This window comes from Myotis lucifugus, unplaced genomic scaffold, assembly GCF_000147115.1.
Source record: "Myotis lucifugus unplaced genomic scaffold, Myoluc2.0 scaffold_51, whole genome shotgun sequence".
Classification (NCBI taxonomy): domain Eukaryota; kingdom Metazoa; phylum Chordata; class Mammalia; order Chiroptera; family Vespertilionidae; genus Myotis; species Myotis lucifugus.
This window is the reverse complement of record NW_005871099.1, coordinates 5,505,991-5,529,466: the sequence shown is the minus strand read 5'-3', so window position 1 is coordinate 5,529,466 and position 23,476 is coordinate 5,505,991. Positions and strand designations below refer to the sequence as shown.

At 38.9% G+C, this 23,476-nt stretch overlaps 1 protein-coding gene across 1 annotated transcript in view; it reads left to right on the top strand.

Moving 5' to 3' along the window:
• Positions 1-23,476, top strand: part of CNTNAP2 (contactin associated protein like 2) — a 1,215,871-nt gene that overhangs the window by 914,238 nt on the left and 278,157 nt on the right. Inside the window, exon 15 of the mRNA XM_006088715.3 lies at positions 13,431-13,558. Within this exon, the coding sequence (XP_006088777.1) occupies positions 13,431-13,558 (128 nt within the window). The remainder of the gene's footprint in view (positions 1-13,430; positions 13,559-23,476) is intronic.

The window sequence follows — 23,476 nt, the reverse complement described above, 5'->3', positions numbered from 1 at the left end:
TGGGCCGGATGTAGAACCTGTGGTATGAGTCCAACCATGAGAAACCTGAGAGGAATTCACTCAATGGCCATTGAGCCAGGAATAAGACTGGAGATGAGCCCTGTAAAAGCAAAGGGGGTTATAAGAAACCAGATGTGTATCGCATTCTAATATTTGCATTTGTCTATTGGTTAGATAAAGCTTCAGGAACACTGAGTGTACCAAAACCACCCTAAATACCTGTTTTTTTTAAAGATATGTGGGGCCAGTATAAGTGAAGATTTCCTCATTGACTATTTTGGAGATTTCAGGAGTTGGTCATTAATTGCTAAAGATGAAAATAAATGAAAATGGCAAGAAGGCTATACCCCTCTTTGCTTCAAGGAACACTTGCTTGGAGAAAATGTAAGTGTAGATAGACAAAGTAAACTGTAAACAGCTCATACTAGTCTCAGTCCAGTGAAGCAACTTCCCTATATGATAAGAAAATAGATTTGGATGTCATGTAAATGAAAATAATAGAAATTATATTAACAGAATTTGAGAAATGTAAACATGCATTTTTTTAAATTGTGGAGCAGTGGAGATTGGTCTGCTTTTCCTAGTTCAGCTACTAATTAGTTGGGTACCCTAGATCAGGCTTAGTTTTATTCCAAATCTGCTACCTCATCTGAAAATTTGGGTAATAACTAGATAATCTCTCAAAATATATGCTGGATACTATACTAATAGCTTTTGAGGAAATTACATAGAACCACAAAGTCCTGTCCTCAAAGGCCATGACCCAAGCCCATGAAAAATAGACCTAACATTTTTTTAATTGATGAGAGAGAGAGAGATCAACTTATTGTTCCACTTATTTATGTATTCATTGGTAAATTCTTGTGTGTGCCCTGACCGAGGATCAAACCCACAAACTTGGCGTATCAGGATGACACTCTAACCAACCCCACCAGGGAACATTTTTTATTCCACACATTTACTTAAGTATGTCAAATTTGTGCAAATGATTACTACTTGTTCTAGAACTACCAAACACAAGGAAGCAAAGAAAAAAAAAGAAAAATAAGTAGAATCAAAGAACTATGGGGAAAGAAGAAGATATTTTCCTCTACCCAACTTAAGTTCTTCAGTTGAGGTTCTCTAAATTAGACTGGCCAAAGACACACCAGCAATAGAAAAATAAACAAGTTGACTACCATGTGCATTATGCATGTACAGTAGGGAGCGATGAATAACCCAAAGGGATGGTTAGAACTTGGGCTTATGTACCATCCTAAGCCAAAGGACAGGGGTTTGGAGCTGGTGGGTGGGAGAGGCAAGTTATAAGAAGTTTATCAGGAAAAGTATAATTTGTTATGCAGGTTTAAGTCAGGAACTTCTTCATTGACAGGAGTTATTCAGAATCCTCCTCTTGCTGACAAAGGAGAGGGAGAGATCTCTGCAAATGGAAATTTCCTTTACAAGATGAAAATTTCTCCCTTGTTTTTAGCACTTTTCCTGTGTCTGCTGATCTCACTGGCTTTTAGCTTAAAATAATCTATATGCCAAAGGGGCGTATTTTGAGTTGCATATGTCCATGCCCTTCAGAACCAAAACACACCATAACTTATCTATGTAAGAAAACAATGGCCCAGATAAACTTAGCAACTTACTTTTACATAGCCACATAGTTGAATCAGGACTCTAGTCTTTAAGATCTAATTGTTGTGCCCTTTCTACTATATTAATTACATTAATTATATATGAGGCTTCTAATTGAATACTACTTTCTAAACAAAATATAAAGCTTCAATTACAGAAAGGGAATAATAAAAGTGTTTCAAGAGCCTTCAAGGATCTCTAATTGCAAGAAAGGTTTTCTTACTCATATCTCACGATTGATAGTAAGCACATACTGATTACTATTTTAGGATTGTGTCCAGTTAACATCTATATATATATGCATATATTTATTCAGTCATGAAAAACATATGGAGTAAGGCACTTTTAGATGGCTACTCGTATTTGGTTTATAAAACTGCATAAGACAATATTTCTGACCCCAGGGAACTTGCATTCCAGAAGGAAAGTCAAAAAAGAACGCTTTGCATAGAATCCAGAAATGGTTACAAAGGGCTTTCTAAGAGATTCTAAAATGAACAGATAATTATCTTGCATTTATAAAAGGCCTAAGCTATTCCCACTGAAAAGGAGTAATTGAATCTAATTACTTTCATTTCATAGGGGATGGAGACATGGATTCTAAAGATCTAATTGTAATGGTTGTTTTCTTAATTACTCTAATTACTTTGTAGAGAACACTCCCTTACATCCATTGAGGAAAGATCAATAGTCAGTGGTGACTGAGGACACCATTAGGAGTATTTTAAAAGTTCCACTTTACTGGTATTAGACAGTTCTGATGTTTATTTTAGCTTCTGATGATCCAGCTGTGCTGAGATAGCCCCTATGTGTACTATGAGCAAAGACATTGTCTTCTGATCATGACTTCCATGAATGAACATGGAGGAACTGGCAAACCTGTTCCATGGTGATAGTAGGGCTGCTCTTTAAAGAACATCTAGTCACCTCCCTGTTGTCATTTCAGTGATGACAGGAACATTCCTCCCTCTCCCCAATCCAGCCGCCACCATTCATAGAGGTCTGGGTTGCAAGAGTAGCCTTTTTTCTCATTAAGGCATTGCTTCTTTTAACAATGAATGGGGGGAAGATGGTTTGTCATGTTATTCTCCAAAAGTGAGTTGTTGTTTTTTAAATATATTTTATTGATTTTTTACAGAGAGGAAGGGAGAGGGATAGAGAGTTAGAAACACTGATGAGAGAGAAACATCAATCAGCTGCCTCCAGCACACCCCCTACTGGGTATATGCCCGCAACCAAGGTACATGCCCTTGACTGGAATCAAACCTGGGACCCTTGAGTTCTCAGGCCGATGCTCTATCCACTGAGCCAAACCGGTTAGGGCCAAAAGTGAGTTTTAACAGGGGCCAGGACAAAGGAAGAATGGGAGCATTAACTTCCTGTTATGGGAAAGGCAATTGGGGTGCATCCCTAGGCAGAGAAGATGTAGAAGATGGAGTTGAGGAGCAAAAAAAGCAAAAGACAAAGAATAAAAATTCTCACTTCAAAAAAAATGTTTTCACTAGAGGTGGCCTTGACTTGAATTTATAGACCTTTTTGTGGACATTAGGTAGAAACTAGTGAACAATTAGGTAGCATTTGGTATTATACCCTGGAGATGCATCTCATTCCTGGGTAGAGTCTGTCTCACTTTGTGTAATAGATCTGAATTATTATTTGGGAATCAACACTTGTCAGGTTCAACTGTGTATCTCTATTTCCTTGTACCTCCAAAGTTACGAGGATCAAAGGAGATCATCCATGAGAAAGCACTGTGAATATTTTGAAACTTTACACAACTCTAAGTTATTTATGTGCTTTTTTATTTAAGAGATGAAAGAAACAAGAACAATACAAAGATCCTTTAATTAAAATTACTATTAATGAATATAACATTTTTAGTGTAAGTTATTAATAGAATAATAACTTTCCAAGAAAATTCTTGTAGGTGTTTACCTTTTGACCTACTTTTTCTACTTGCTATAGAAAAAGTACAATGTGTCTGGGAATAGCTATTAGAAGAGAGAAAGGTTTGAGAGAAAAGGTACAAAAACTTGAAGATAATGTGGACATATTGTTTGAACAAAAAAACACACACAAAATATTCCAAAAAATTAAGAAATGGTTCTTGAGATGAAGATTTTATGCTAACAAATATTGGCATTTTCAGGATACTACAGTTGGAAATGGTGATAGTTGAACAGAATTTTATTGTTAGGCATGTTCTGCAAAACCAAGGATGTTTGGTTTTTGATAAATGAGGTAGTTTGTATTTTGAAGATAGTTTAGGAACCAGGTGATAGGTATAGCTGGTTGGGGTAAAGGATGTAGATTCTGAACAAAGAATAAGGATGAGACTGGAACATGGGAGAAGTTGGAAAATGTGCACAATTTATTTATTTATTTATTTATTTATTTATTTTTATTGATTTCAGAGAGGAAGGGAGAGGGAGATAGAAACAACAATGAGAGAGAATCATTGATCAGCTGCCTCCTGCATGCCCCCTACTGGGAATTGAGCCCAAAACCTGGGGATGTGCTCTGACTAGGAATTGAAATGTGACCTCCTGGTTCATTGGGTGACGCTCAACCACAGAGCCACACCCGCCGGGCTGCTCTGTGCCATTTTAAAATCTGGACTCATGTTAAATAATTTTTATAGAGCTCAAGAGTGAGGAGAGAAGACTAAAAGGACGTATCCTGGGAAGGGTATTCTTAGATCCTATACAGAAAGCAAAAGTAATGGGATCTATATATATAAAAGCCAAGGGGCCTGAATGACCGGAAGGACTGGTCACTATGATGCGCACTCTGGCTAGCCAACCGGCCTGATCGGGGGCATGGCCAGCCAGCCAACCTCCCACAGCCCCTCCACTTGGCCTGCTCCGGCCCTAATTGGTTCCACCCCCCAATCGGGGGCAGGGCTGGCAGCCAACGTCCCACGGTGCCCCCCCCCCCCCCCCCAATCAGGGCAGGCTGGCAGGACCTCAGCCATGCACGAATTCGTGCACTGGGCCTCTAGTATGTAAATATTGATCGAAACTTGAACAGCTGGGTAAGCCCCTGCAAAAAGGAGTCAATAAAGATCTTTAGTCCCCAGGTCCATAGTCACAAAATGGAAGAAGACTCTGAAACCAGAAAATATGCCATTTTCTGATTCCATATACCAGGGCTTACAGTGAGATGTGTGGTTAGAAAATGTCTTTTCCTGTTGCCAATTGGTATTTACAATTATCTCCAGTTCTTATTAAGAATTACTTTGCTGAAGTGTAATTTACATACCATAACATCCACCCATTTTAAGTATACAATTCAAGGACTTTTAGCAAATTCACTCAGTTGTAATAAATCACCACAACCCCTATAAGATTTCTGTTTATCATTAATCTTTGTTTCCATCCCTAGCCTCAGGCAACCACTTTCTCTCTATTTTCTGTCTCTAGATTTGCCTTTTCTGGATATTTTATTTAAATATAAATATAGAATATATGGTCTTCTGTACTCTTTTCACTTAGCATAATGGTTTTGAGGTTTATTCATTTTGTATTTTGCACCCATATTTTATTTATTTTATTGCTGAATAATGTCCTTTGTATGATATACTACACTTCGTTTATCCATTCATTAGTTGAAGGACACTTAGGTTGTTTCTACTTTGAGGCTATTGTAAATAAAGGTGTTATGAACATCTACCTAAAAGTCTTTGTATGGAAGAATGCTTTCATTTCTCTTGAGTAGATAGATATCCACGAATAGAATTCGTGGGTCATAGGATAAATCTGGGTTTCAGTTTTAAGAAACTGCCAAACTGTTTTCAAAAGTGACTATACAACCCCACTAGCAATGCATATGATTCCAGTTTCCCCAAATCTTGTCAACTCATGTACTTCTCTGTCTTTTTTATACAGTAATTTCTGTTATTTTATGTCTTTTTTATTATAGCTTCTGTGGTGGGAGTCAAGTGCCATCTCAGTGTAGTTTTGTTGCATTTCTCTGATGACTAATAATATTAAGCATATTTTCATGTGTCTGTTTCCCATTTCTCCATCTCTTTCTTATGCCTCTATTGCTAAAACTTTGACTTTCTGGATTCTTCCAGAAACTTCTAGCTTTGGTGATGCTGTGATGGAAATGCATGAAAGCTCACTGACTATAATTGATTGTTTTCTTAAATAACCAAGTACTTCTAGAACCTTAGAAAGGAGAAGTCTTCTCTGCTGGAATTATAGAGTAGATTCAGAGAGTGCCCCCTTTCATAACATCTGGTAGAAAAGCAGGCTCACAATTGCAGAAGCCAATTGGGATTTTATTTTTAGATTTTTTTCCACTGAGCTAAGGGCAAGACCCAACTGCCTAGATGCTGTTTGTTTCTCAGTATGATAGAAGGAGGAGGAGGGGGGGGAGGAGTAGGAGGCAGCAGCAAGGGAGCAAGGGAAGAACGGCCCCTGTAAAACAGAATTCCTCAGGAAAATGGTACTGAAGCAAAGTAATAGTAATGCCAGGTTAGAGAAACAAAACCCATAGAACCAAGTTTTACTATAACAACAATTCTGATAGAGAGATTATGCAAGATTCAGAATTCAGGAACTCTTTGAAATGGACAATAGAATATTTCTAATGTACAGGCCCACTAACAGATGTAATTAGGTTATGCTAACATGACAAATACAAGCTGTCCCAAAATAATGTATACACACTTTGAATGATTATTAAGTTAGTGTTATTAACATACAGTTCATTTCCAATATTTAAAAGAATCTATAGAAATGAATACTTTTTTGTCAATTCCTGTTTTCAAACTGATGACCATTCTGGTCCAGGCACTGCTGATAATTGCAAAGCAACATCAAGAATCATTTCATTCGTTATTTGTGCACCCTCAATTCATTAACTGTTGTTGCTGGTTTTGAACAATAAACTTTATCTTTTATGTATCCCCATAAAAAAGTCTTGTGGATAAATTTTCTTTGTTCACAGCTTAGTCTGGCTTCACCCAGTATTTCAAATCAGTAAATCTGAAAAGGAGTGATATCAACTGTTAAAGAATCTATATGTTTTTGGGACACCCTGTGTTCTCCCCCAAAATGTATATACACTTTGAGTAATTATAAAGATAGTGTTTGTACTTCAACTGTTTTCAAACCTCCAGTAGTGTTTTAGAATGAATTTCCTTTGTTCAAAGCTTAGTCTGGGTGAAAATAAAGAAACATCAACTGAGCTATCAGTTGTTAAAGTGTGTATACATGTTTTTGAGACTTCCTGTAGTTACTGATTATCTCCCTAAATTAGATTGACCTCAATTTATAAAGATCATAACTTTCAAGGAAGGCTTGTATTGCTAGCTAAATAATTTTTGCACAGGTGCTAAGATGGAGGTCTTACAGGTGTGGTGAAGGGTCCCTCTCTAGACCTCAGTTTATTTTCTTTTCACCCACACATCATTTTTTAGAAGTGGGTGGTGGGTTCTGCTGTAGCATCACATCAGAAACTTTGTTCTAGTTCAACCACTTTATTGTCATCCATGAATTTGTTTCCACAACCTATTTGTTTCCAGCACAGTCCACTGCTGTGTGAGTTTCACACACTATTGTTTATGACTTTAAAATCTCTGGAGCCCTATTTAGATCTCTCATCAAAAATGACTGGTAACTTCATCTTTTTTTCTCAGCTGATAATTATTTTTTCTGTTTTCTTGGTTTGGTTGGAAATACCTAAGTGTTATAACTCCTAGCTGATCTGCAAACTTCTATAAACTTTAATATATTATTAAAATCAGTGGTTAATTTGGAGATGAAGTTGTTCTAGGCCTTTTTTACAGAAAGCAAAAGTTAATGAAGTAAGGGATTTGTGTGAGTAAAAAAACCTTACAGATATCTTTAAATTTACTACCTACAAATAAATAACCTGGACATTTCAAAAAGATAAGTGTATCTAAAAAGATATATTTTCACCTTGTCATAAATTGAAATTAAAAGACAAATGCTTCTAACTGACATTGTGGTTTTTCAGTTTTTTGTTTTGCCCCCCCCCTTTTGTGTGTGTGTGTGTGTGTGTGTGTGTGTGTGTGTGTGTGTAAAATCCTCATTTGGGATCCAGATAATCTAGATCTGAATCCACACTCTACACTTATGAGCAGATGACCTTGGTCAAGATAACTTTTCTGAGTCTCATCCTTCTCATCAATAAAATGAAGATAGGGATGCCTATAAGGAAGAATTGATTTCAGATTAGATGTTATATACAAGAAGTAGTCCAATATGTGTAGGTTCTCAATGATTGATGGCCTATTATTATTATTTTACATGAGTTAAGTACTATTCTTTATTTTTTTTTATCTTTACCCTATCCTTAAAATTTTTTCAAGCACACAAAAATAAGTATAAAGATAATATATCAGTTCACATTTTTTAAAAGAACAAAGTTGAAATCAATATTTTCTCTAAAATATTAATAGAAATTATGCATGCATTTTACTCTAATTTTTAGTAACTGCAGAGTGATTGAGGACACATTATTTTACATAACTTGGATTACCGATTTGAATATCTACCTCTCTGTTTTGTTCATTTTGATGCTTAATTTTATTGGCTATCAGAATTAACATTCAAAAGTGTTAACTAAAGGTAATTATCACACTAAATAAAAGTACATTATTGAGTCCACCTAATGAATCATGTTAATTTTTCAGTTTCATTGATCAGAAATGCAAAGGTTTTGATAAATTATGCCTTGTAAATTTCTATCATCTCTGATGTTAATCAGTTCAGTTTGCAAAATAATTAAATAGTGACCAATTTTTCTATTAAAAAACAAGTCCAGCCCTGGCCAGTTTTCCTCAATAGTTAGAGCATCGGCCTGTGGACTGACGGGCCTCAAGTTCAATTCCCAGTCAAGGGCATGTACCTTGGTTGCAGGTTCCCCAGCCCTGGTAGGGGAGCATGTGGAGGCAACCATTCCATGTGTCTATCTCACGTGGATATTTCTCTCTCTCCCTCTCCTCCCTCTCTTCCACTTCTCTAGAAATCATTAGAAAAAATATCCTCTGGTGAAGATTTAAAAAATAAAAACAATCCAAAGTCCACTGGAACTCTACATTTATAAGATGATTATAAAGATTTTAAAATTACATATATAAGTTATGGACGTGTGTAGATTTGCAAATTTTATAAAACTGTGTACATATCAATTTTGGCAACACAGTTTCATAATGATTGGAATATATAATTCCAACATTTATTTTCAAATGTTCTTTAATTAGCACAAGTTTTGATATAAAGTAATTACTTGCTCACTCATCATAAATGAACCGAGATCTGAATTCTCATACACTGCTGGTGGAAATATCAGTTGATACAAGCTCTTGGGAAAATTGTTTGAAAGTATCTACTAAGGCTAAACATATGTGTAAATGAAAGTGTATACTAGAGCTAATTATATGACCTAGTATTTCTGCTTTGGGATTAATGCCCAACATAAATGTGCCCTTACAAGTAACACATTAATAAGAATGTTTAGAACAGCCATGTTCACAATAGCCAAACACTGGAACCAACCCAAAAGACACCAGGAGAATGTTCATTCTCATTATACTGTAGTATTACACTTTTATAAAAATAAAATACTATAATTTTTGCCCTGGAACAATGTAACTCAGTTGGTTAAGTATCATCCCATGCACTGAGAGGTTGCTGGTTCAATTCCCCGTCAGGGCACATGCCTGGGTTGTGGGCTCAGGGGGGTGTGCAGGAGGCAGCCAATTGATGTTTCTCACTCTCCCTATTCCTTTCTTCCTTTCTCTCTCTCTCTCTCTCTCTCTCTCTCTCTCTCTCAAATCATTTAAAACATATTTGTTTTAAAAAGCACAATTTTAATGTAAAATATTTTTTGAATAAATGGCATGGAAGAATCTCACAGATGTAAGGTCAAGTAAAAGGAGTCAGGCACAAAAGAACACATACTGATTCTATGTGTATTACAGAATATCATGGAGAGTCTCCCATTCGGAGATCTTTTATAAAATTAGCCATACCATTGCCATGGCCAGGTAACTCGGTTAATTGGAACGTCATCCCATACACCAAAAGGTTGCTTGTGAGTTCAATTCCTGGTCAGGCACATACCTAGGTTGTGCGTTTGATCACTAGTCAGGATGCATACCAGAGGAAGCCAATCAGTGTTTCCGTCTTTCTCCCTCTCTCCTTTCTAAAATCTGTCTCTAAAATCAATAAACATATCCTCGGATAAGAATAAAAAAATTCGCCATACCATCTTTTTTTAAAAATTACAGTTTACATTCATTGTTATCTGTACTAGTGGCCCAGTACACGAATTTTTGCACATTGAAAGGAAATTAATTATAAGAAATATTTTAATATCGCTATTCGCCCTTTCTCTGTAATAGAAGTGTCAACCAAATTCACGATCGACAATGACAGATTGAAACACACATGTGCGATTGGCACTAGCGAGAGCTTTATATATATCGCGCATGCACGAGTCAACTTAGCCTTTTGTAGATATAGAATAAACTTGCTTAATTAGACCTGCTTTCTGATTTAGCTAAACCTTTTCCAGCCCTGTGAAGCATCTCAACTCCTCTTTCAGGTAATTGTCAGCAACACAGCAGTAAATATCAACACGAAGCAGATTATTGTAGATCACGCAGGGAGAACAAAGGGTAAAATATTTAACTGCAGCAGGGTTTGACTATATTCTGTGCAGTGAAAAAACCTGAAGTCATTTTCAAGGTCCACCATTTCTTCTTTTCATTCAGGTCAAGTTTCTAAATCTCCATTTTCCAGCTAATGAAAAGAAAATAGGATTCTACCGAGTCTCCTATCTAGCTGCTCCAGGACTTCTGTGAGGATCAAATGAGATGAGGCATGGGAAAACATTTCACAAACATTTGGTTATAGTGTAAAATGTTTCCACCTGGCTATAAAGCAAGTCATGTTCCTGGGATGAAGAAACTACAAGACTAGTCGCTAGGGATAGGAAGCAAGGCCTTGCTACCTGGCACCCACAGCCACCGTTGCTGGGCTGGGCTGTGGGCCATAGTTTGCGCCATGAGGTCTCGGCAGCATCAGCAGAGATTTGGTTGGCTGTTGCTCCTGGGTGGTGGTGGGGCCTGTGTCCCACTTGGGGGAAGCTGAGTGTTGCTTTGTGGGTGCCAGGTCCGTGGTGCCATTTCTCTGTAAATAGCCAGTGCATGTCACAGCAGCTCCTGCATTGAGCGTCTGCCCCCTAGTGGTTATTGTGCATCATAGTGACTGGTTGGACACTTAGCATATTAGCCGTTTATATACATAGAAGATTAGTATAGCCATACTATCATCTAGTTCCTAGGACAGCTAAATAATGAGAATCTTCTGAAGGCAGGTTGTAGAGCACCCAGTTTTCTTTCAGAATAGACATGTGTTGTACCAAAAGTGACATGTGGCTGCCTGTCACAGAGTACAAAACCAATAGAAAAGTTACTTATTAATAAGCTTAAGTTATTTCTCAGTGTTGGATTAAATAAATGTGGTTTAAATGGTTTCTTTCCCCACCTCAGAGATATTCTGGTGTCTCTAATATGACAGTTTCCTACCACGATAGTTAGTGGAATATTTGTGTAATATTTGCTCAATAAATCCCCAAAGGAATGAGATGGAGAGTGGTTATTTAGAGCAGGAGTTGACAACCTTTTTAGATAAAGGACCAGATAATAAACATTTTAGGCTTTGAGAGCCATATAAACTGTGTCACAAGTACTCAACAGGAGGCATGTTGACGATGTATGTTGTGACTATATTTCATTAAAACATTTTTATGGGCACTGACTTTCAATTTCATGCAATTTTCACATGACAAAATATTATTCTGCTTTTTATTTTTTTCAACCTTTTAAAATGTAAAAATCATGCTTAGCTCATGGGTCATAAGAGTAGGGGCAACAAGATAAATGGTTCTTGCGACTTTGTGAAACCGTGGTTTAGAGTCATGTAAATCTTAGTGATAATGAACTTGTAGAGAATCTCAGCCTGAAGTTCCATAGGAGTGAATACACAACATCATTTCTAGTCGGTTGTCAGATTACAGTATGTTGTTAAAGAGTATGTTCATTTGTTTTGTTCCTTCAAGAAGCATTAAGTATCATATTTAAAGTCAAAGGTTTTGTTCCTTCTCTGACATGATTTTAATTGATGGAAGTTTAAATAGAAGAAGTTGGGTTTGCAAAAGATTCCACTGAGATATTTGAGGTCTGGTCATTTTAGCTACAGTGTCAGTAAGAATCACAGTGCTTTCTGGGTGGTCTTACTTATGATTTGATATACAATTTTTTAACAAGTTTTTTTGTTTGTTTGTTTTGTGTTTGTGTTTTTTTAGAGAGAGATAGGAAAGGAGAGAAACATCAATGTGAGAGATTAACATTGATAGGTTGCCTCCCAGGGATCAAACCCACAATCTAGGTATGTGCCCTGACCAGGAGTTGAACCTACCACCTCTTGATGTATGAGACAATGTGCCAACCAACTGAGCCACAGTTAGGGCTGATAAACAATTTTTTAAAATAACCTTTATTTTGGAAATTTGAAAGCAATGAAATACTTAAGGCACTGTAAAATACTTTTGTTTGAGTCCCACTGGCTAAATTCTGTGACTCTTTCCTGGGTTTCTATGTGTACTGATACATGAGGGAGCGTGTGTTCTCTGACATTCTAGAAGGTCAGAGGGATAAATAACAGCTTCTAACAGCATAGCATTTAAAGGGCAGGCTTCCAAGTTGGTTCAACGCAATTCTCTGCATTATTTACCAAGAAATGTAAATAGTAAATATCTAACCTAATTATTAAGCTATCTTTCATTTTTCTGTGATCAGCTGTATGTACAATTTCAAAATCGTTATTTACATGCAGACTGAACAGTGCAATAAAGCATGCGAAAAGGTAAATTTTTGGAATGACTTTATACTAATTTGTACCTACCATCCATCCAGCCTTAAATGAGGGGATCCCTCAATCTCAGCAGCACCATAGAGGGATTTCCTAGTAAGGTGAATGAAATCTGTGCTGTACATTAATTTACCTGGGGTCCATTCCCAAGAATGTCTCCTGGATGTCTGTGCTCCATCCCAGAATCAGTACTTTGCAACTAGCCTTGTTCTCTTCCCTAATTTAGGGAAGGTATGGGATAGAGTTAGGAGACCTGAAACAAGGTAAGTATATAGTAAACAGGAGAAGGAATCTAAGAGGAAAACCAAACTGAAGCTCCACTCCTCATTATATTGGAAATAGATACTTAGTGGGCACCAGCTCTATGTTGGAAACTTCCCATAAACTCAGTTGTTAAAATAAACAACAAGAGATAAAGGGACAAAAAAAACATGTCCCTTATTTAGCTAATGCACAGCAGGAAAGAAAGCCTGGGAAGCAACTACTTCAAAGCAATTAAGTGGACCAAGCGGTGCTTTGTTTTAAATGGATTTTTGTTTTATGTATTATGTCAGAGATAAGGTTGACTTGATTCCATGACAACAGCAAACTCTTCAAGCAGCATGGTCCTCTGCTCTTGACCCAGAATAACATGCAGCATATTGGTTGTGACTCTGGAAACTGGGGTGTCACTTCTGTTTTCCAGAAGGTGAAAATGTCACAGTTGCTTCTGAGCAATGCACTGCGACATCACCAGATGGAAGAGAGAAAACAACTCTCTTACTGTGGTTCTACTTAGTGAACTTCTGAACATTTATCGGAATGTGGTCAATTATTAGACAACCTATGCGATGATCAGAAAATACATGTTTCTGACTCAGCCTCCTGATCCTTTTCTCTTTCCATGTGATTCAGGAGGAAGGATGCTGGTTTCTTATCCTACAAAGATCACCTGCCGGTGAACCAGGTGGTGGTTGGAGACACCAACCGGCAAGGCTCAGAAGCAAAACTGAGTGTGGGCCCCCTGCGCTGCCAAGGAGACAGTAAGTTTGCCCAGCAGCTGGGGCTTTCACTTTCTTGGCAATTTTCTATAGTGTTTCTCAAAAAATCAGAGCATGGCAGAAAACAGACTGCTCTTCTCTAACTCCTACAGAAACATCTGACAATGCAAACAGTCCAGTGGAGAGCTAGATAGAACGTAACACATAGAAGAGGAGACAGCATAAAGTCTTCAGTCCAAGGAGCCTAGATCAGGGCATATCCATCTTCCTTGTACATTCATATCTAACAACTTTGACTACCTAAGTTTATGGTGATATGTAAATAGCAATGATGCTAATAGCATAAAAGCAGCACTCAACAGCTGTGATTCCACTGAGTGCTGCTGTTAATGCCATTAGCAGGACTATTGATAGCACCATAAACTGGGTTGATGGTGATATAAATAGTAGCATTATGGTTTCATGTATCACTGTAAACTTGGATTATGGTCATGTAAAGCTTGACATTATTGCTATCAAATTTCATCATCATCAAAGCTTGATAGTCTCTTGTAAGCCAAAGATGTTTTCTGTCACTATGTCTAGCTTTCCGGATTTGGTACCACAGAGAGGAATTGGGGGCTGCTGGCTTCTACTGTGGGAGGCTGGGAGTTAGAATGATGATCCCACCTAATTAGGGCACCATTAGGATTTTATGTTGTCTTATACCCTTCAGTGTGCTTCACGTGCCGTCAGAGGAAAAGGGTGACATTTTGCTATGAGGATTCTGCAAGGAGCATCCTGCATGTCATTTTCCCCTCTTCTTGTCTGTCCCCTGGGAGTTCTATGTGTGTGTGATTGTGTGTGAGGAATCAGGAGACCTAGATCTGTTCCCTGAATAACTGACTTGCCAGGACACCTCAGGCAAACTCCCCATTTGCTTGGCTGTGGCAATGAAAATACCACCTGCGTCCCAGCTCTTCCTGGGGAGGCCATAAAGATTTCAGTGCCTGCATCTGGATCCCTCCTAGCAAAGCATTCTGTGAGATGGAATATTATCACCACGTCCATAAATCAAGGGAGAATCAGACCTACTCGATGCAATAAACTATTGCGGCCACTCAGAGAGGTGTCCTAAGGAATGTAATGATTCATGTTAACTGTTTACTACTTAGTAAATCAAGGCTGTCTGCAATTAAACAAGGCAGTGTTCCTGATACAAAAGAGAGATGGAGTTGGAACTGATTTTTCTCTTCTTACCTGGAGAAAATGAAAGAACTACATATAAAATGGGGACTGGTCAAAAGAGCTTTATCATGCATTTATTAAGCAACAATATTTCATTTGTCTAGTCTGGCTTAGTAGAACTGTGCAATAAGGAATTTAGTTTCAACTGTTTAAGAAAAAGTATTGACATAAAATAATAATAAATGTGCATTTTTAAACAGAAATTTTGAGAGATGGAGTATAGTTTCACTCTCAGCCCTGGCCCATCTGGCTCATTTGGTTAGAGTATCATTCTGTGCACTGAAAGGTCGAGGTTCAATTCCCAGTCAGGGCACATGACTAGGTTGTAGGTTCAATCTCTGGGCAGGGCGTGTGTGAGAGGCAAATGATTCATTGTTTCTCACCTCTCCCCCCCTCCCCCGCATCTCTCCAACCCTCCCTCTTTCCCTTCCTCTCTCTCTAAAGTCAATAAAAAAATAATAATAAATAAAACAGACAGGTTCTTACATATTATCTAATGAAAATAATTTTCTTTATGTCACAATTACTCATTTATATATAGGTAAAATATTTCACACTTATCAGTTCTAATTCTGTAGTTAGCTTTGAATTAGGAAAGGGTTTCTATTAAGTAATTGATTAACTCAGTATAGTTATAAAAAACCCACTTCTGCAAACTTTTGTTACCGTTCTTAAAGTGAAGGTGATAGCTACGTTAAATAGTATATGTGGGAGTATATTACCAGTTGAGTAGCTTGTTTTCTCTTAATCAATTAAATCAGTCCTCAGGAATAATTTATTATGTGTCTGCTGTCTTTCTAGCACTTTACTAGGTACTCTGGGGGATAAGAAAAAGAAGTTCATTATATCTATGAGTCTGTTTCTGTTTTGTTTGTTCATTTATATTGTTCCTTAGATTCCACATATAAGTGGTAACTACGCAGTGTTTGTCTTTCTCTGACTAATTTATTTCACTTAGCATCATATCTTCTAGGTCCATCCATGCTGTCAGGGTAGGGTAGTTGGAGGACTGGGTGAAAAAGGTGACGGGATTGAGAAGTACAAATTGGTAGTTACAAAATAGTCACACTATAGTACTTTACATGTATGGTACCAGGTGGGTACTGGAAATTCCAGGGGGAACATTTTGTAAAGTATATAATGCCTAACCACTATGCCATACACCTAAAACTAGTACAAAATAATATTGAATGTTAAAAGAAATTAATAAAAAATAAAATTTAAAAAATTTTCTGCTAAAAAGAAAAGAGAAAGAAGTTCAAACCACATTTTAAGAAATATACATGAAAAAATATTGGAAAACACGAAATGTTTTATGATTTAATATTAGATTTTGTAATGTAAAATTATTGCAATTGATACTCAAGAAAGAAGTGATAACCAGTATATTTCAGGTAGACTTTATATTTAGAAAGAGAGGACAGGTAAAGTATGATGGGCAGTACATTTGCATTTCTTTCCCAAGGCTTTTGTTCTTATAGGCATTTTGAGGACAGTTGATAAGACAAAGAGCTATCTGATTCATCGACACTACACCGTTTCAGTATTCTCATAGTGCTCAGCTTCAGAGATTTGATCTGTGTTTTACCTGATACTCTGTGAAAATAAAAGCACAGCCAATATTTAATTGTAATTAGTAGAATACTTTTGTGTCTGAGAGAGAGAGAGAGAGAGAGAGAGAGACTTCCTTTCCTGCAGACAGCTGAGAATGTTATACCTCGTACCTGAATTGCCAAGTAGCAGTCAGCAGTTTTAATGCCCACCTTCACTTTACAGATGCTCTAACATGGATACACTAATGATGAGTGCTCCACATCATAGCATTTTCCAGTATTTACAAATGTATGATTTCCTTGGATAGAGAGCATCCCACCCCTGAGGTGCATAAGGTAAATATTAGCCTCTCTGTTTACAAATGAAAAAAGTATTTCTTTTAAAATGTCATTTACACAACAAATTTCTACACACCCTTGCAGCCTCCAGAAGGCTCCAGGAGGGATGACTGCAGAGAGCATAAGCGGCTCTTTCCACTCAGGGCAGGGTTGTTTCCCTGCTTCCACTGTCTTCCAGGAGTCAATTGCTGATCAGATTGGTTTAAAAAAATGTCACTTGGGTTTTATGCCTGCACCCCTCACACCCACTCACATCCATTTATCTATACAGCATGAATGTTGTGGGGAATAAAGTCCAGTTTTTATCATTTAAAAAGTGGTATAGTGCATTTATCTCTTGTTTGTGGAAATTAGCTTACTGTGATTTACTGAAGTCTATGCAAAGCTACAGTTTAAAAACCTAAATCTATTATTGAAAAATGTCTCTCTCTGTTTGAGCTGTTGAGTGATGACAGCCCCGGAAGCTGTCTCTTGAATTAGGTCCCGGTACTATCCCCCAGTCTCAGAGAATGAAACAATTTTTGTGGGCTCCGACCAAGCATTTCGGTGGTTTCGGTTCATTTCATCATGCCTGCTGACTTTCATTTTTACTTTGATTCATCTGAACTCGTAGGCCTATATAATCAAAATGCTAAAGAAAATCATTGAGTTCCACTCAAGTCTGCTGCATTTCCTACATAGTGCTGTGAAATGCCTTTTTTTTTTTTCAAATACTTTCAAATGGAAAACCTCCATTCTAAATGAAGCTAAAAGTGTGACTGGTGATGGATGGTTAACTATGATAAAAAAAAAATGCAGTAAAATTACAAATCCCCTCTTAAATCACGTGTCTACACCTAGAAAGAAACAAAAGAACTATTTAGACCAGGGGTCCTCAAACTACGGCCCGCGGGCCACATGCAAATATAAATATTGTATTTGTTCCCGTTTTGTTTTTTTTACTTCAAAATAAGATATGTGCAGTGTGCATAGGAATTTGTTCATAGTTTTTTTTTAAACTATAGTCCGGCCCTCCAATGGTCTGAGGGACAGTTAACTGGCCCCCTGTTTAAAAAGTTTGAGGACCCCTGATTTAGAGGTTCAAAATCACTGATAGAGTAGAATCTATTTTCAAATTTAAATATATAATCATTCTTGGAAGGGGCAGCTCAACTTTTATGGAATTAGTTCACAAAAGACATATTTTGGGTTTTGGAGGTAGAAGTCTTATTCAGACTATATATGGTGTGTATAATTAATTATAGAAGTAAAGTATTTGCTAGATAATTGCTCTATTCTTAAGCCATATGAGGTAAAGATTTCCCATATCTCCTGTAGGGATATAGGGACTTGAAGCAATTAGTTAGGAGCAAGTTCACTATGAAAGCATGTGTTTGCCATACACCTGGGTAGAAATCATTCAGGAAAAATGTGTTACTCAAGGATTTCTGAGTCCCTGCCAGCAACCTGCCTTGGCTGTCCAGGCAGAAGGCAGAGCATGTGAGCCATGCTGGAGGTTTCTATGCCAATTCAGTCTCTTAGAGCTGCAGGGCTGACTCTGAGACGCCCAGAGAGAAAGGGAAGCAGATAACACATTCAGTTCAGGAACCTTCAGCAGAGGCAAAGCCGGGCATAGAAAAGTAGAGATGGAATGGCGTTTTATCCAAATGAAAGTGGACACTGGTTCTTTGGGAATATAATCTTAGGTGCTAGGGTAATATAAAGGCCATGTTGTCTTTACTGCAAGACTTTACAAACCAAGACCATAACAAGCAGTTCCCTTACCAAGAAAGACAGGCCATGATTGTATCCACACGGCATTTCTTCACAGAGAAGACATTCCCAGAGGGCTGCAAATGACTATCCTCCTCCAGAGGATGTACCCAGCGGCACACAGAGGCCACACTGTCTTCCCGAGAGCATCTGTGTGAAGCACAGTCAGTGCGGACAGCAAGGATGGGATCAGGACAGAGGGGCAGCCACCCACCTGGGCTCAGGAATGATTTTGATTGTGGAGAAGAGGACATTCCCTGGGCTCCAGCGAAGGGCAGATAGTTGGCTTGTCAAAAGGGAAAGGGCCCAGCGCTTTATGTACAGCTGCATGCGGTGACCTCTTTGACTTGAGTGTACCAATGCAAAAGTAGAAACAGGATTACTAGGTGGTTTGCCCATCAGTTTCAGAGGTGGGGCCAGAAGGCCTGTGTGGTTGCAGAGCCAGTCCTGGAGTGGATAAAATTTCATCATCCTCAGTAATAATTTCTTTTCCTTTCCCCGTTCCTTCCCACAAAATGTAGCTGTGCCTACTTGCCTCAAGTATAGCTAAAAGCAGGAACAGAGAATCCCAATGTCCTAAAGCCATAGAGATCAAGCAGTTCAGACTTCTCACTTCACAGGCAGGGAACTTGGGTCTGTGCAGGTTAAGTGACCAGGCAGGATCTCCCAGATGGTTTATGGCAGAGCACATGGAGAGAGAGTTCATATGATATGAGCCTCATCTTTAGTGGCCAAATGAATGTTGAGACCTAAAATGGGAGATTTGACCTGGAACTCCGACCTGGGTCCCTGCCTATCAACAGCTGAGCAATGCAGTAATGAGGTCTTCATCTAACCCCACGGTGAGAGCGACCATCTGGAAACCCTGATAGAAAGCCTGTAACTGTATGATGAGGGGCCAATGGCAGAAAGTTGGTGGCTTCTGTTTTTGTGTGTGTCTATTTTGTTTTGTTTTTACTTATACTTATAGACACTTTTTATTGGTTGATAGTAGAAGACAGGAAAAAAATAGGATGATGTGTAGAAACCATTAACTGCTATTTTTTTCTTAATGTCCCAGTGTCTGCTGCTATTGCCGTGGGCTACTACTGACTGAAAAGTAGGAATAGCTTTGAGAATAAGCAGAAATAGTGAAATTTTCAGGATCAAAACCTAGGCTGATTTCCATTAAAGGATGGAGCCTCTGGGCACATCTGAGGGCAGTTGCAATCTCAAAGGCAGCAGAGGTGAGAGGAGGGAACCTTCACTTTGGTCTCCCAGGCCCCAGAGTGCCTTTATTTTTTATTTATTTTTATTTTTTTAATATATTTTATTGATTTTTTACAGAGAGGAAGGGAGAAGGATAGAGAGTCAGAAACATCGATGAGAGAAGCATCAATCAGATGCCTCCTGCACACCCCCTACTGGGGATGTGCCTGCAACCAAGGTACATGCCCTTGACCGGAATCGAACCTGGGACTCCTTAGTCCCAAGGCCGACACTCTATCCACTGAGCCAAACCGGCTAGGGCCCAGAGTGCCTTTAGACAATTAGGAGAAATGGACAACTCCCAGAAAGAATCCGCTCTTTTGGATAACTTGGCCATGCAACTCTGGCTGAAAATTCACTGTGGAAATGGGAAGTAAATTAGTTACAGTTTAGGGGGAAAAGGTGCTTCTCTCTTACCATAGATCTGGCATTTGTGTGTGTGTGACTGACTTCCTCACCTTGTATGCAGAGGAAACATTGCATCCCTCAGAGGACATCTGTCTGGCTGAGTGAGCCTTGCCTTCTCTTTGTTCCCTCCCTGGGTGCCTGACCCTTCCCTGAACTTGGCACTCTACAGAAGTGACAGGATCCCAGATACAGGAGGGACTTTCTTCTGTAAATTGAATCCCCATAATTGGGTTTCTCACTGAATTTTCCAAGGGATTGCTCTGAATTCTTTGCAAAAGAGAGTGGGGCTTGTTCTGTTGGTTCTAAGAGTTCCTGGTGTGGAGCACACTTGGAACCAAGAAGAATACTGGGTGAAACAGATTCTAACCTATTTCAGAATCAGCTCCAGGAATCTAATTCAACCTACCAGCCTTCACAGAGAAAACCAGGACATGGCCCCCATCCCGGATCAGTTTCCATCTTCTTAAAAGTGAAAATGTCAACCAAGTGGAGTAGGAGATTACCTGGGGACCTTCATAAAGTGCAGACGGAAGTCTAGGCCAGGACTTAGATGCTGCCGCTGCTGCTGCTGCTGCAAGCCAGTGGACCATAGTTGAGGGGCAAAGTTAGAGAGCAGCATAGTGAACTGCTTAGACTTTGGAGTCACACTCACCTGGGTCCAAAACCCAAACTCCCTCGCTAACCACATGCCTTTGGACAAATTCCTTAAGCTCTCTGGCTTCCACTTCCACCCACAACCTTCCCTCAGCTGCAAAGAAGAATAATCATAACTATATCACTGAGTTTGTTCTTGTAAAGACTGATTTCCCACATTCCTTACACATGGTCAGGGCTCTGTCAGTTGTATGCAGTCTGTTATACTTACAAATGAAGCCAAATCTCAATTTAAACAAAAGATTGGTGAATTGGTAAAATTGCGTGTCCTCGGGTCATGATTCTGAGCATTGATAATAATGCCGCAGCATGACAGATACAGCAGGTGTAGAAAGTTGTACTGCATTGACTGTCCACTTGGCCAGGGTCTCCCAGAACATAGGGAGCCTGGGAATACTTAGAATATGAACCCCCTTCTCTGCAGACCTATTAGTTTTGTCAGCCTGGGGAGCGGACTTCAGGCTGGATCTAACCCCTGCTCCTGCTTTCTCAAGTCAACCTGCATAACCATACCCTATGACAGTGATGGCGAACCTTTTGAGCTCGGCGTGTCAGCATTTTGAAGAACCCTAACTTAACTCTGGTGCCATGTCACATATAGAAATTTTTTGATATTTGCCACCATAGTAAAACAAAGACTTATATTTTTGATATTTATTTTATATATTTAAATGCCATTTAACAAAGAAAAATCAACCAAAAAAATGAGTTCGCGTGTCACCTCTGACACGGGTGTCATAGGTTCGCCATCACTGGCCTATAACAAGCTGTCAGAACAAGTCCCCGATTTACCTTTTTTGTGTATAAAAGCTACTGTGAGATACAAGTAGATTATTAAGCTTCCTGAAAAAAAAACAACAGATTTTCAGAATTCAAGTTTGGTTCTGATGCTGCTAAGAGCAGAACAGGGAAATTATATAAAGCCAAGGAGTGATACAAGTTTGCAGTTCAGAGTATGCTAATGGATGAAGGCGAGGTGACAGACACATGCAGTTATAATCACCAACACTGACTGCAAGACTGTGGTCAGAGACAGTTACATTGGTGGCATAATTGCTGTAACTTTTCACAGACAAATGCAGTCTCTGTTGTATCACGTGAGACCAGGAGAAACTATGCTTAGGTAGGAAAGAGTTGCCCCAGGTGAAATCAACTATCAACACACAAATAAAAACAAATGTAAAAATCCCCAAACAGCAGGATTCAAACTGTGTGCATTCTTTCTCCGTGCATACTTATATTTCAGCCTAGATGTACGGTGTATAGTACCTTCTCTGTGTATGCTCAACATTGATCTGAGGCCCCGTGTGACTATAAATAAGCACAAACTACATTTGCTGCCCTCAGGGAGCCTACAGGAAAGGTGGCAATTAAGGCATAAAGACTTCAGACTAAACTCCATGTTCACCATTTTAATTGTTTTCCAACTAGTATCCAAAGTGACTTCAAAACTATCAATGAGAATACAGCACTTTTGACTTATAACCGTCCAATAGCTTTCCATATGCTGAAAATGCAAACTCCTTACCACATGCTATAAGACTGCATATGATCTTTCCCACCCACCAGTCATCCCTAGCTTTTTCAGCCCAGCCCCACCCCCACGGGTCTCATGTCTCCAACATGCTATTGTTGCCACCTTATGAACTTTTGCTTGTGGTTTCTTCTGTCTGGAACGTTCTCCCCTGAGCCTCACCTGAGCTTCAGGTGTCAGCTTCAATGTTAATTCTTCTAAGAAGCCTTCCTTGCCCACTTAGCTAACATAGCCACCCATGCCTGACCACTGCTCTTTTTACTTTCTTCATAGAACTTATGGCTAGCTGAAATTATCTCTGCAATGCTGACATTGACTGCCCAGAGTCAGCACAGATTTCACAGTCCCTAATAAGACTGTCTTCACTTTAGACACAGTCCACAAGTTTGAGGGGGCCAGGGGTCCCTAGGCCACCTGCTTCTCTGATCAAGTGTTACAAATTTGCAAGTTCCCGTTATCTCTTCAGGATCAATAATTCACTAGAATGACCCATGGAACTGAGGAAAACGCAATACTTAAGATTAAAGTTTTAAAGGATGCAAATCAGGACTAGATGAATGCAGAGGCAAAGGGTGAGGACACGGAGTTTCCATGTCACCCTCCCAGCACGTCAATGGGTGTCACTAACCAGAGAAGCTCACCCGAGCTTTTGTGTCCAGAGTTTTTATTGGGGTTTTATTATTAGCCATGATTGAATAAATCGTTCACCCTGTGATTGAATTCAATCTCTATCCTTTCTTCTTTCTCCTCCCTGGAGATCAGGCTGATGTCTGGAGGTTCAAAGCCCCAACCCTCTAATCCATGGTTGTTTTTTCTGGCAGGGCCAGCCCCCAACTTGAGAGTAACTAGGAGTCCACCAGAAGTCACCTCATTAGTATGAATTTAGGTGTGGGATTTAGGGGCCCACCGTGAATAACAAAAACACTCCTATCACTCAGGAAATTTCCAGAGTCTAGAAGCTCCATCCCAGAAACTTGGGACAAAGACCAGATAAATGATATATTACACAACAACCTGTTTTTTTATTGGTTTGCATTAGTTTTGCCCTCACCCCTCAGCAGTAAATGGGAACTCAAGTAATCCTAGTTCCAGGAGCAGGGCATGCCACACTGAGACACTCAAATGTGAGTTCATTAATTGAATAAGAATGGTTAAATAACCACAAAAGACTTAAATAAGCATTTCAGACTAACAATGGGGGCAGTACCACAAGGCTCTTCATGATAAATTGCAGAAAACTTGCAC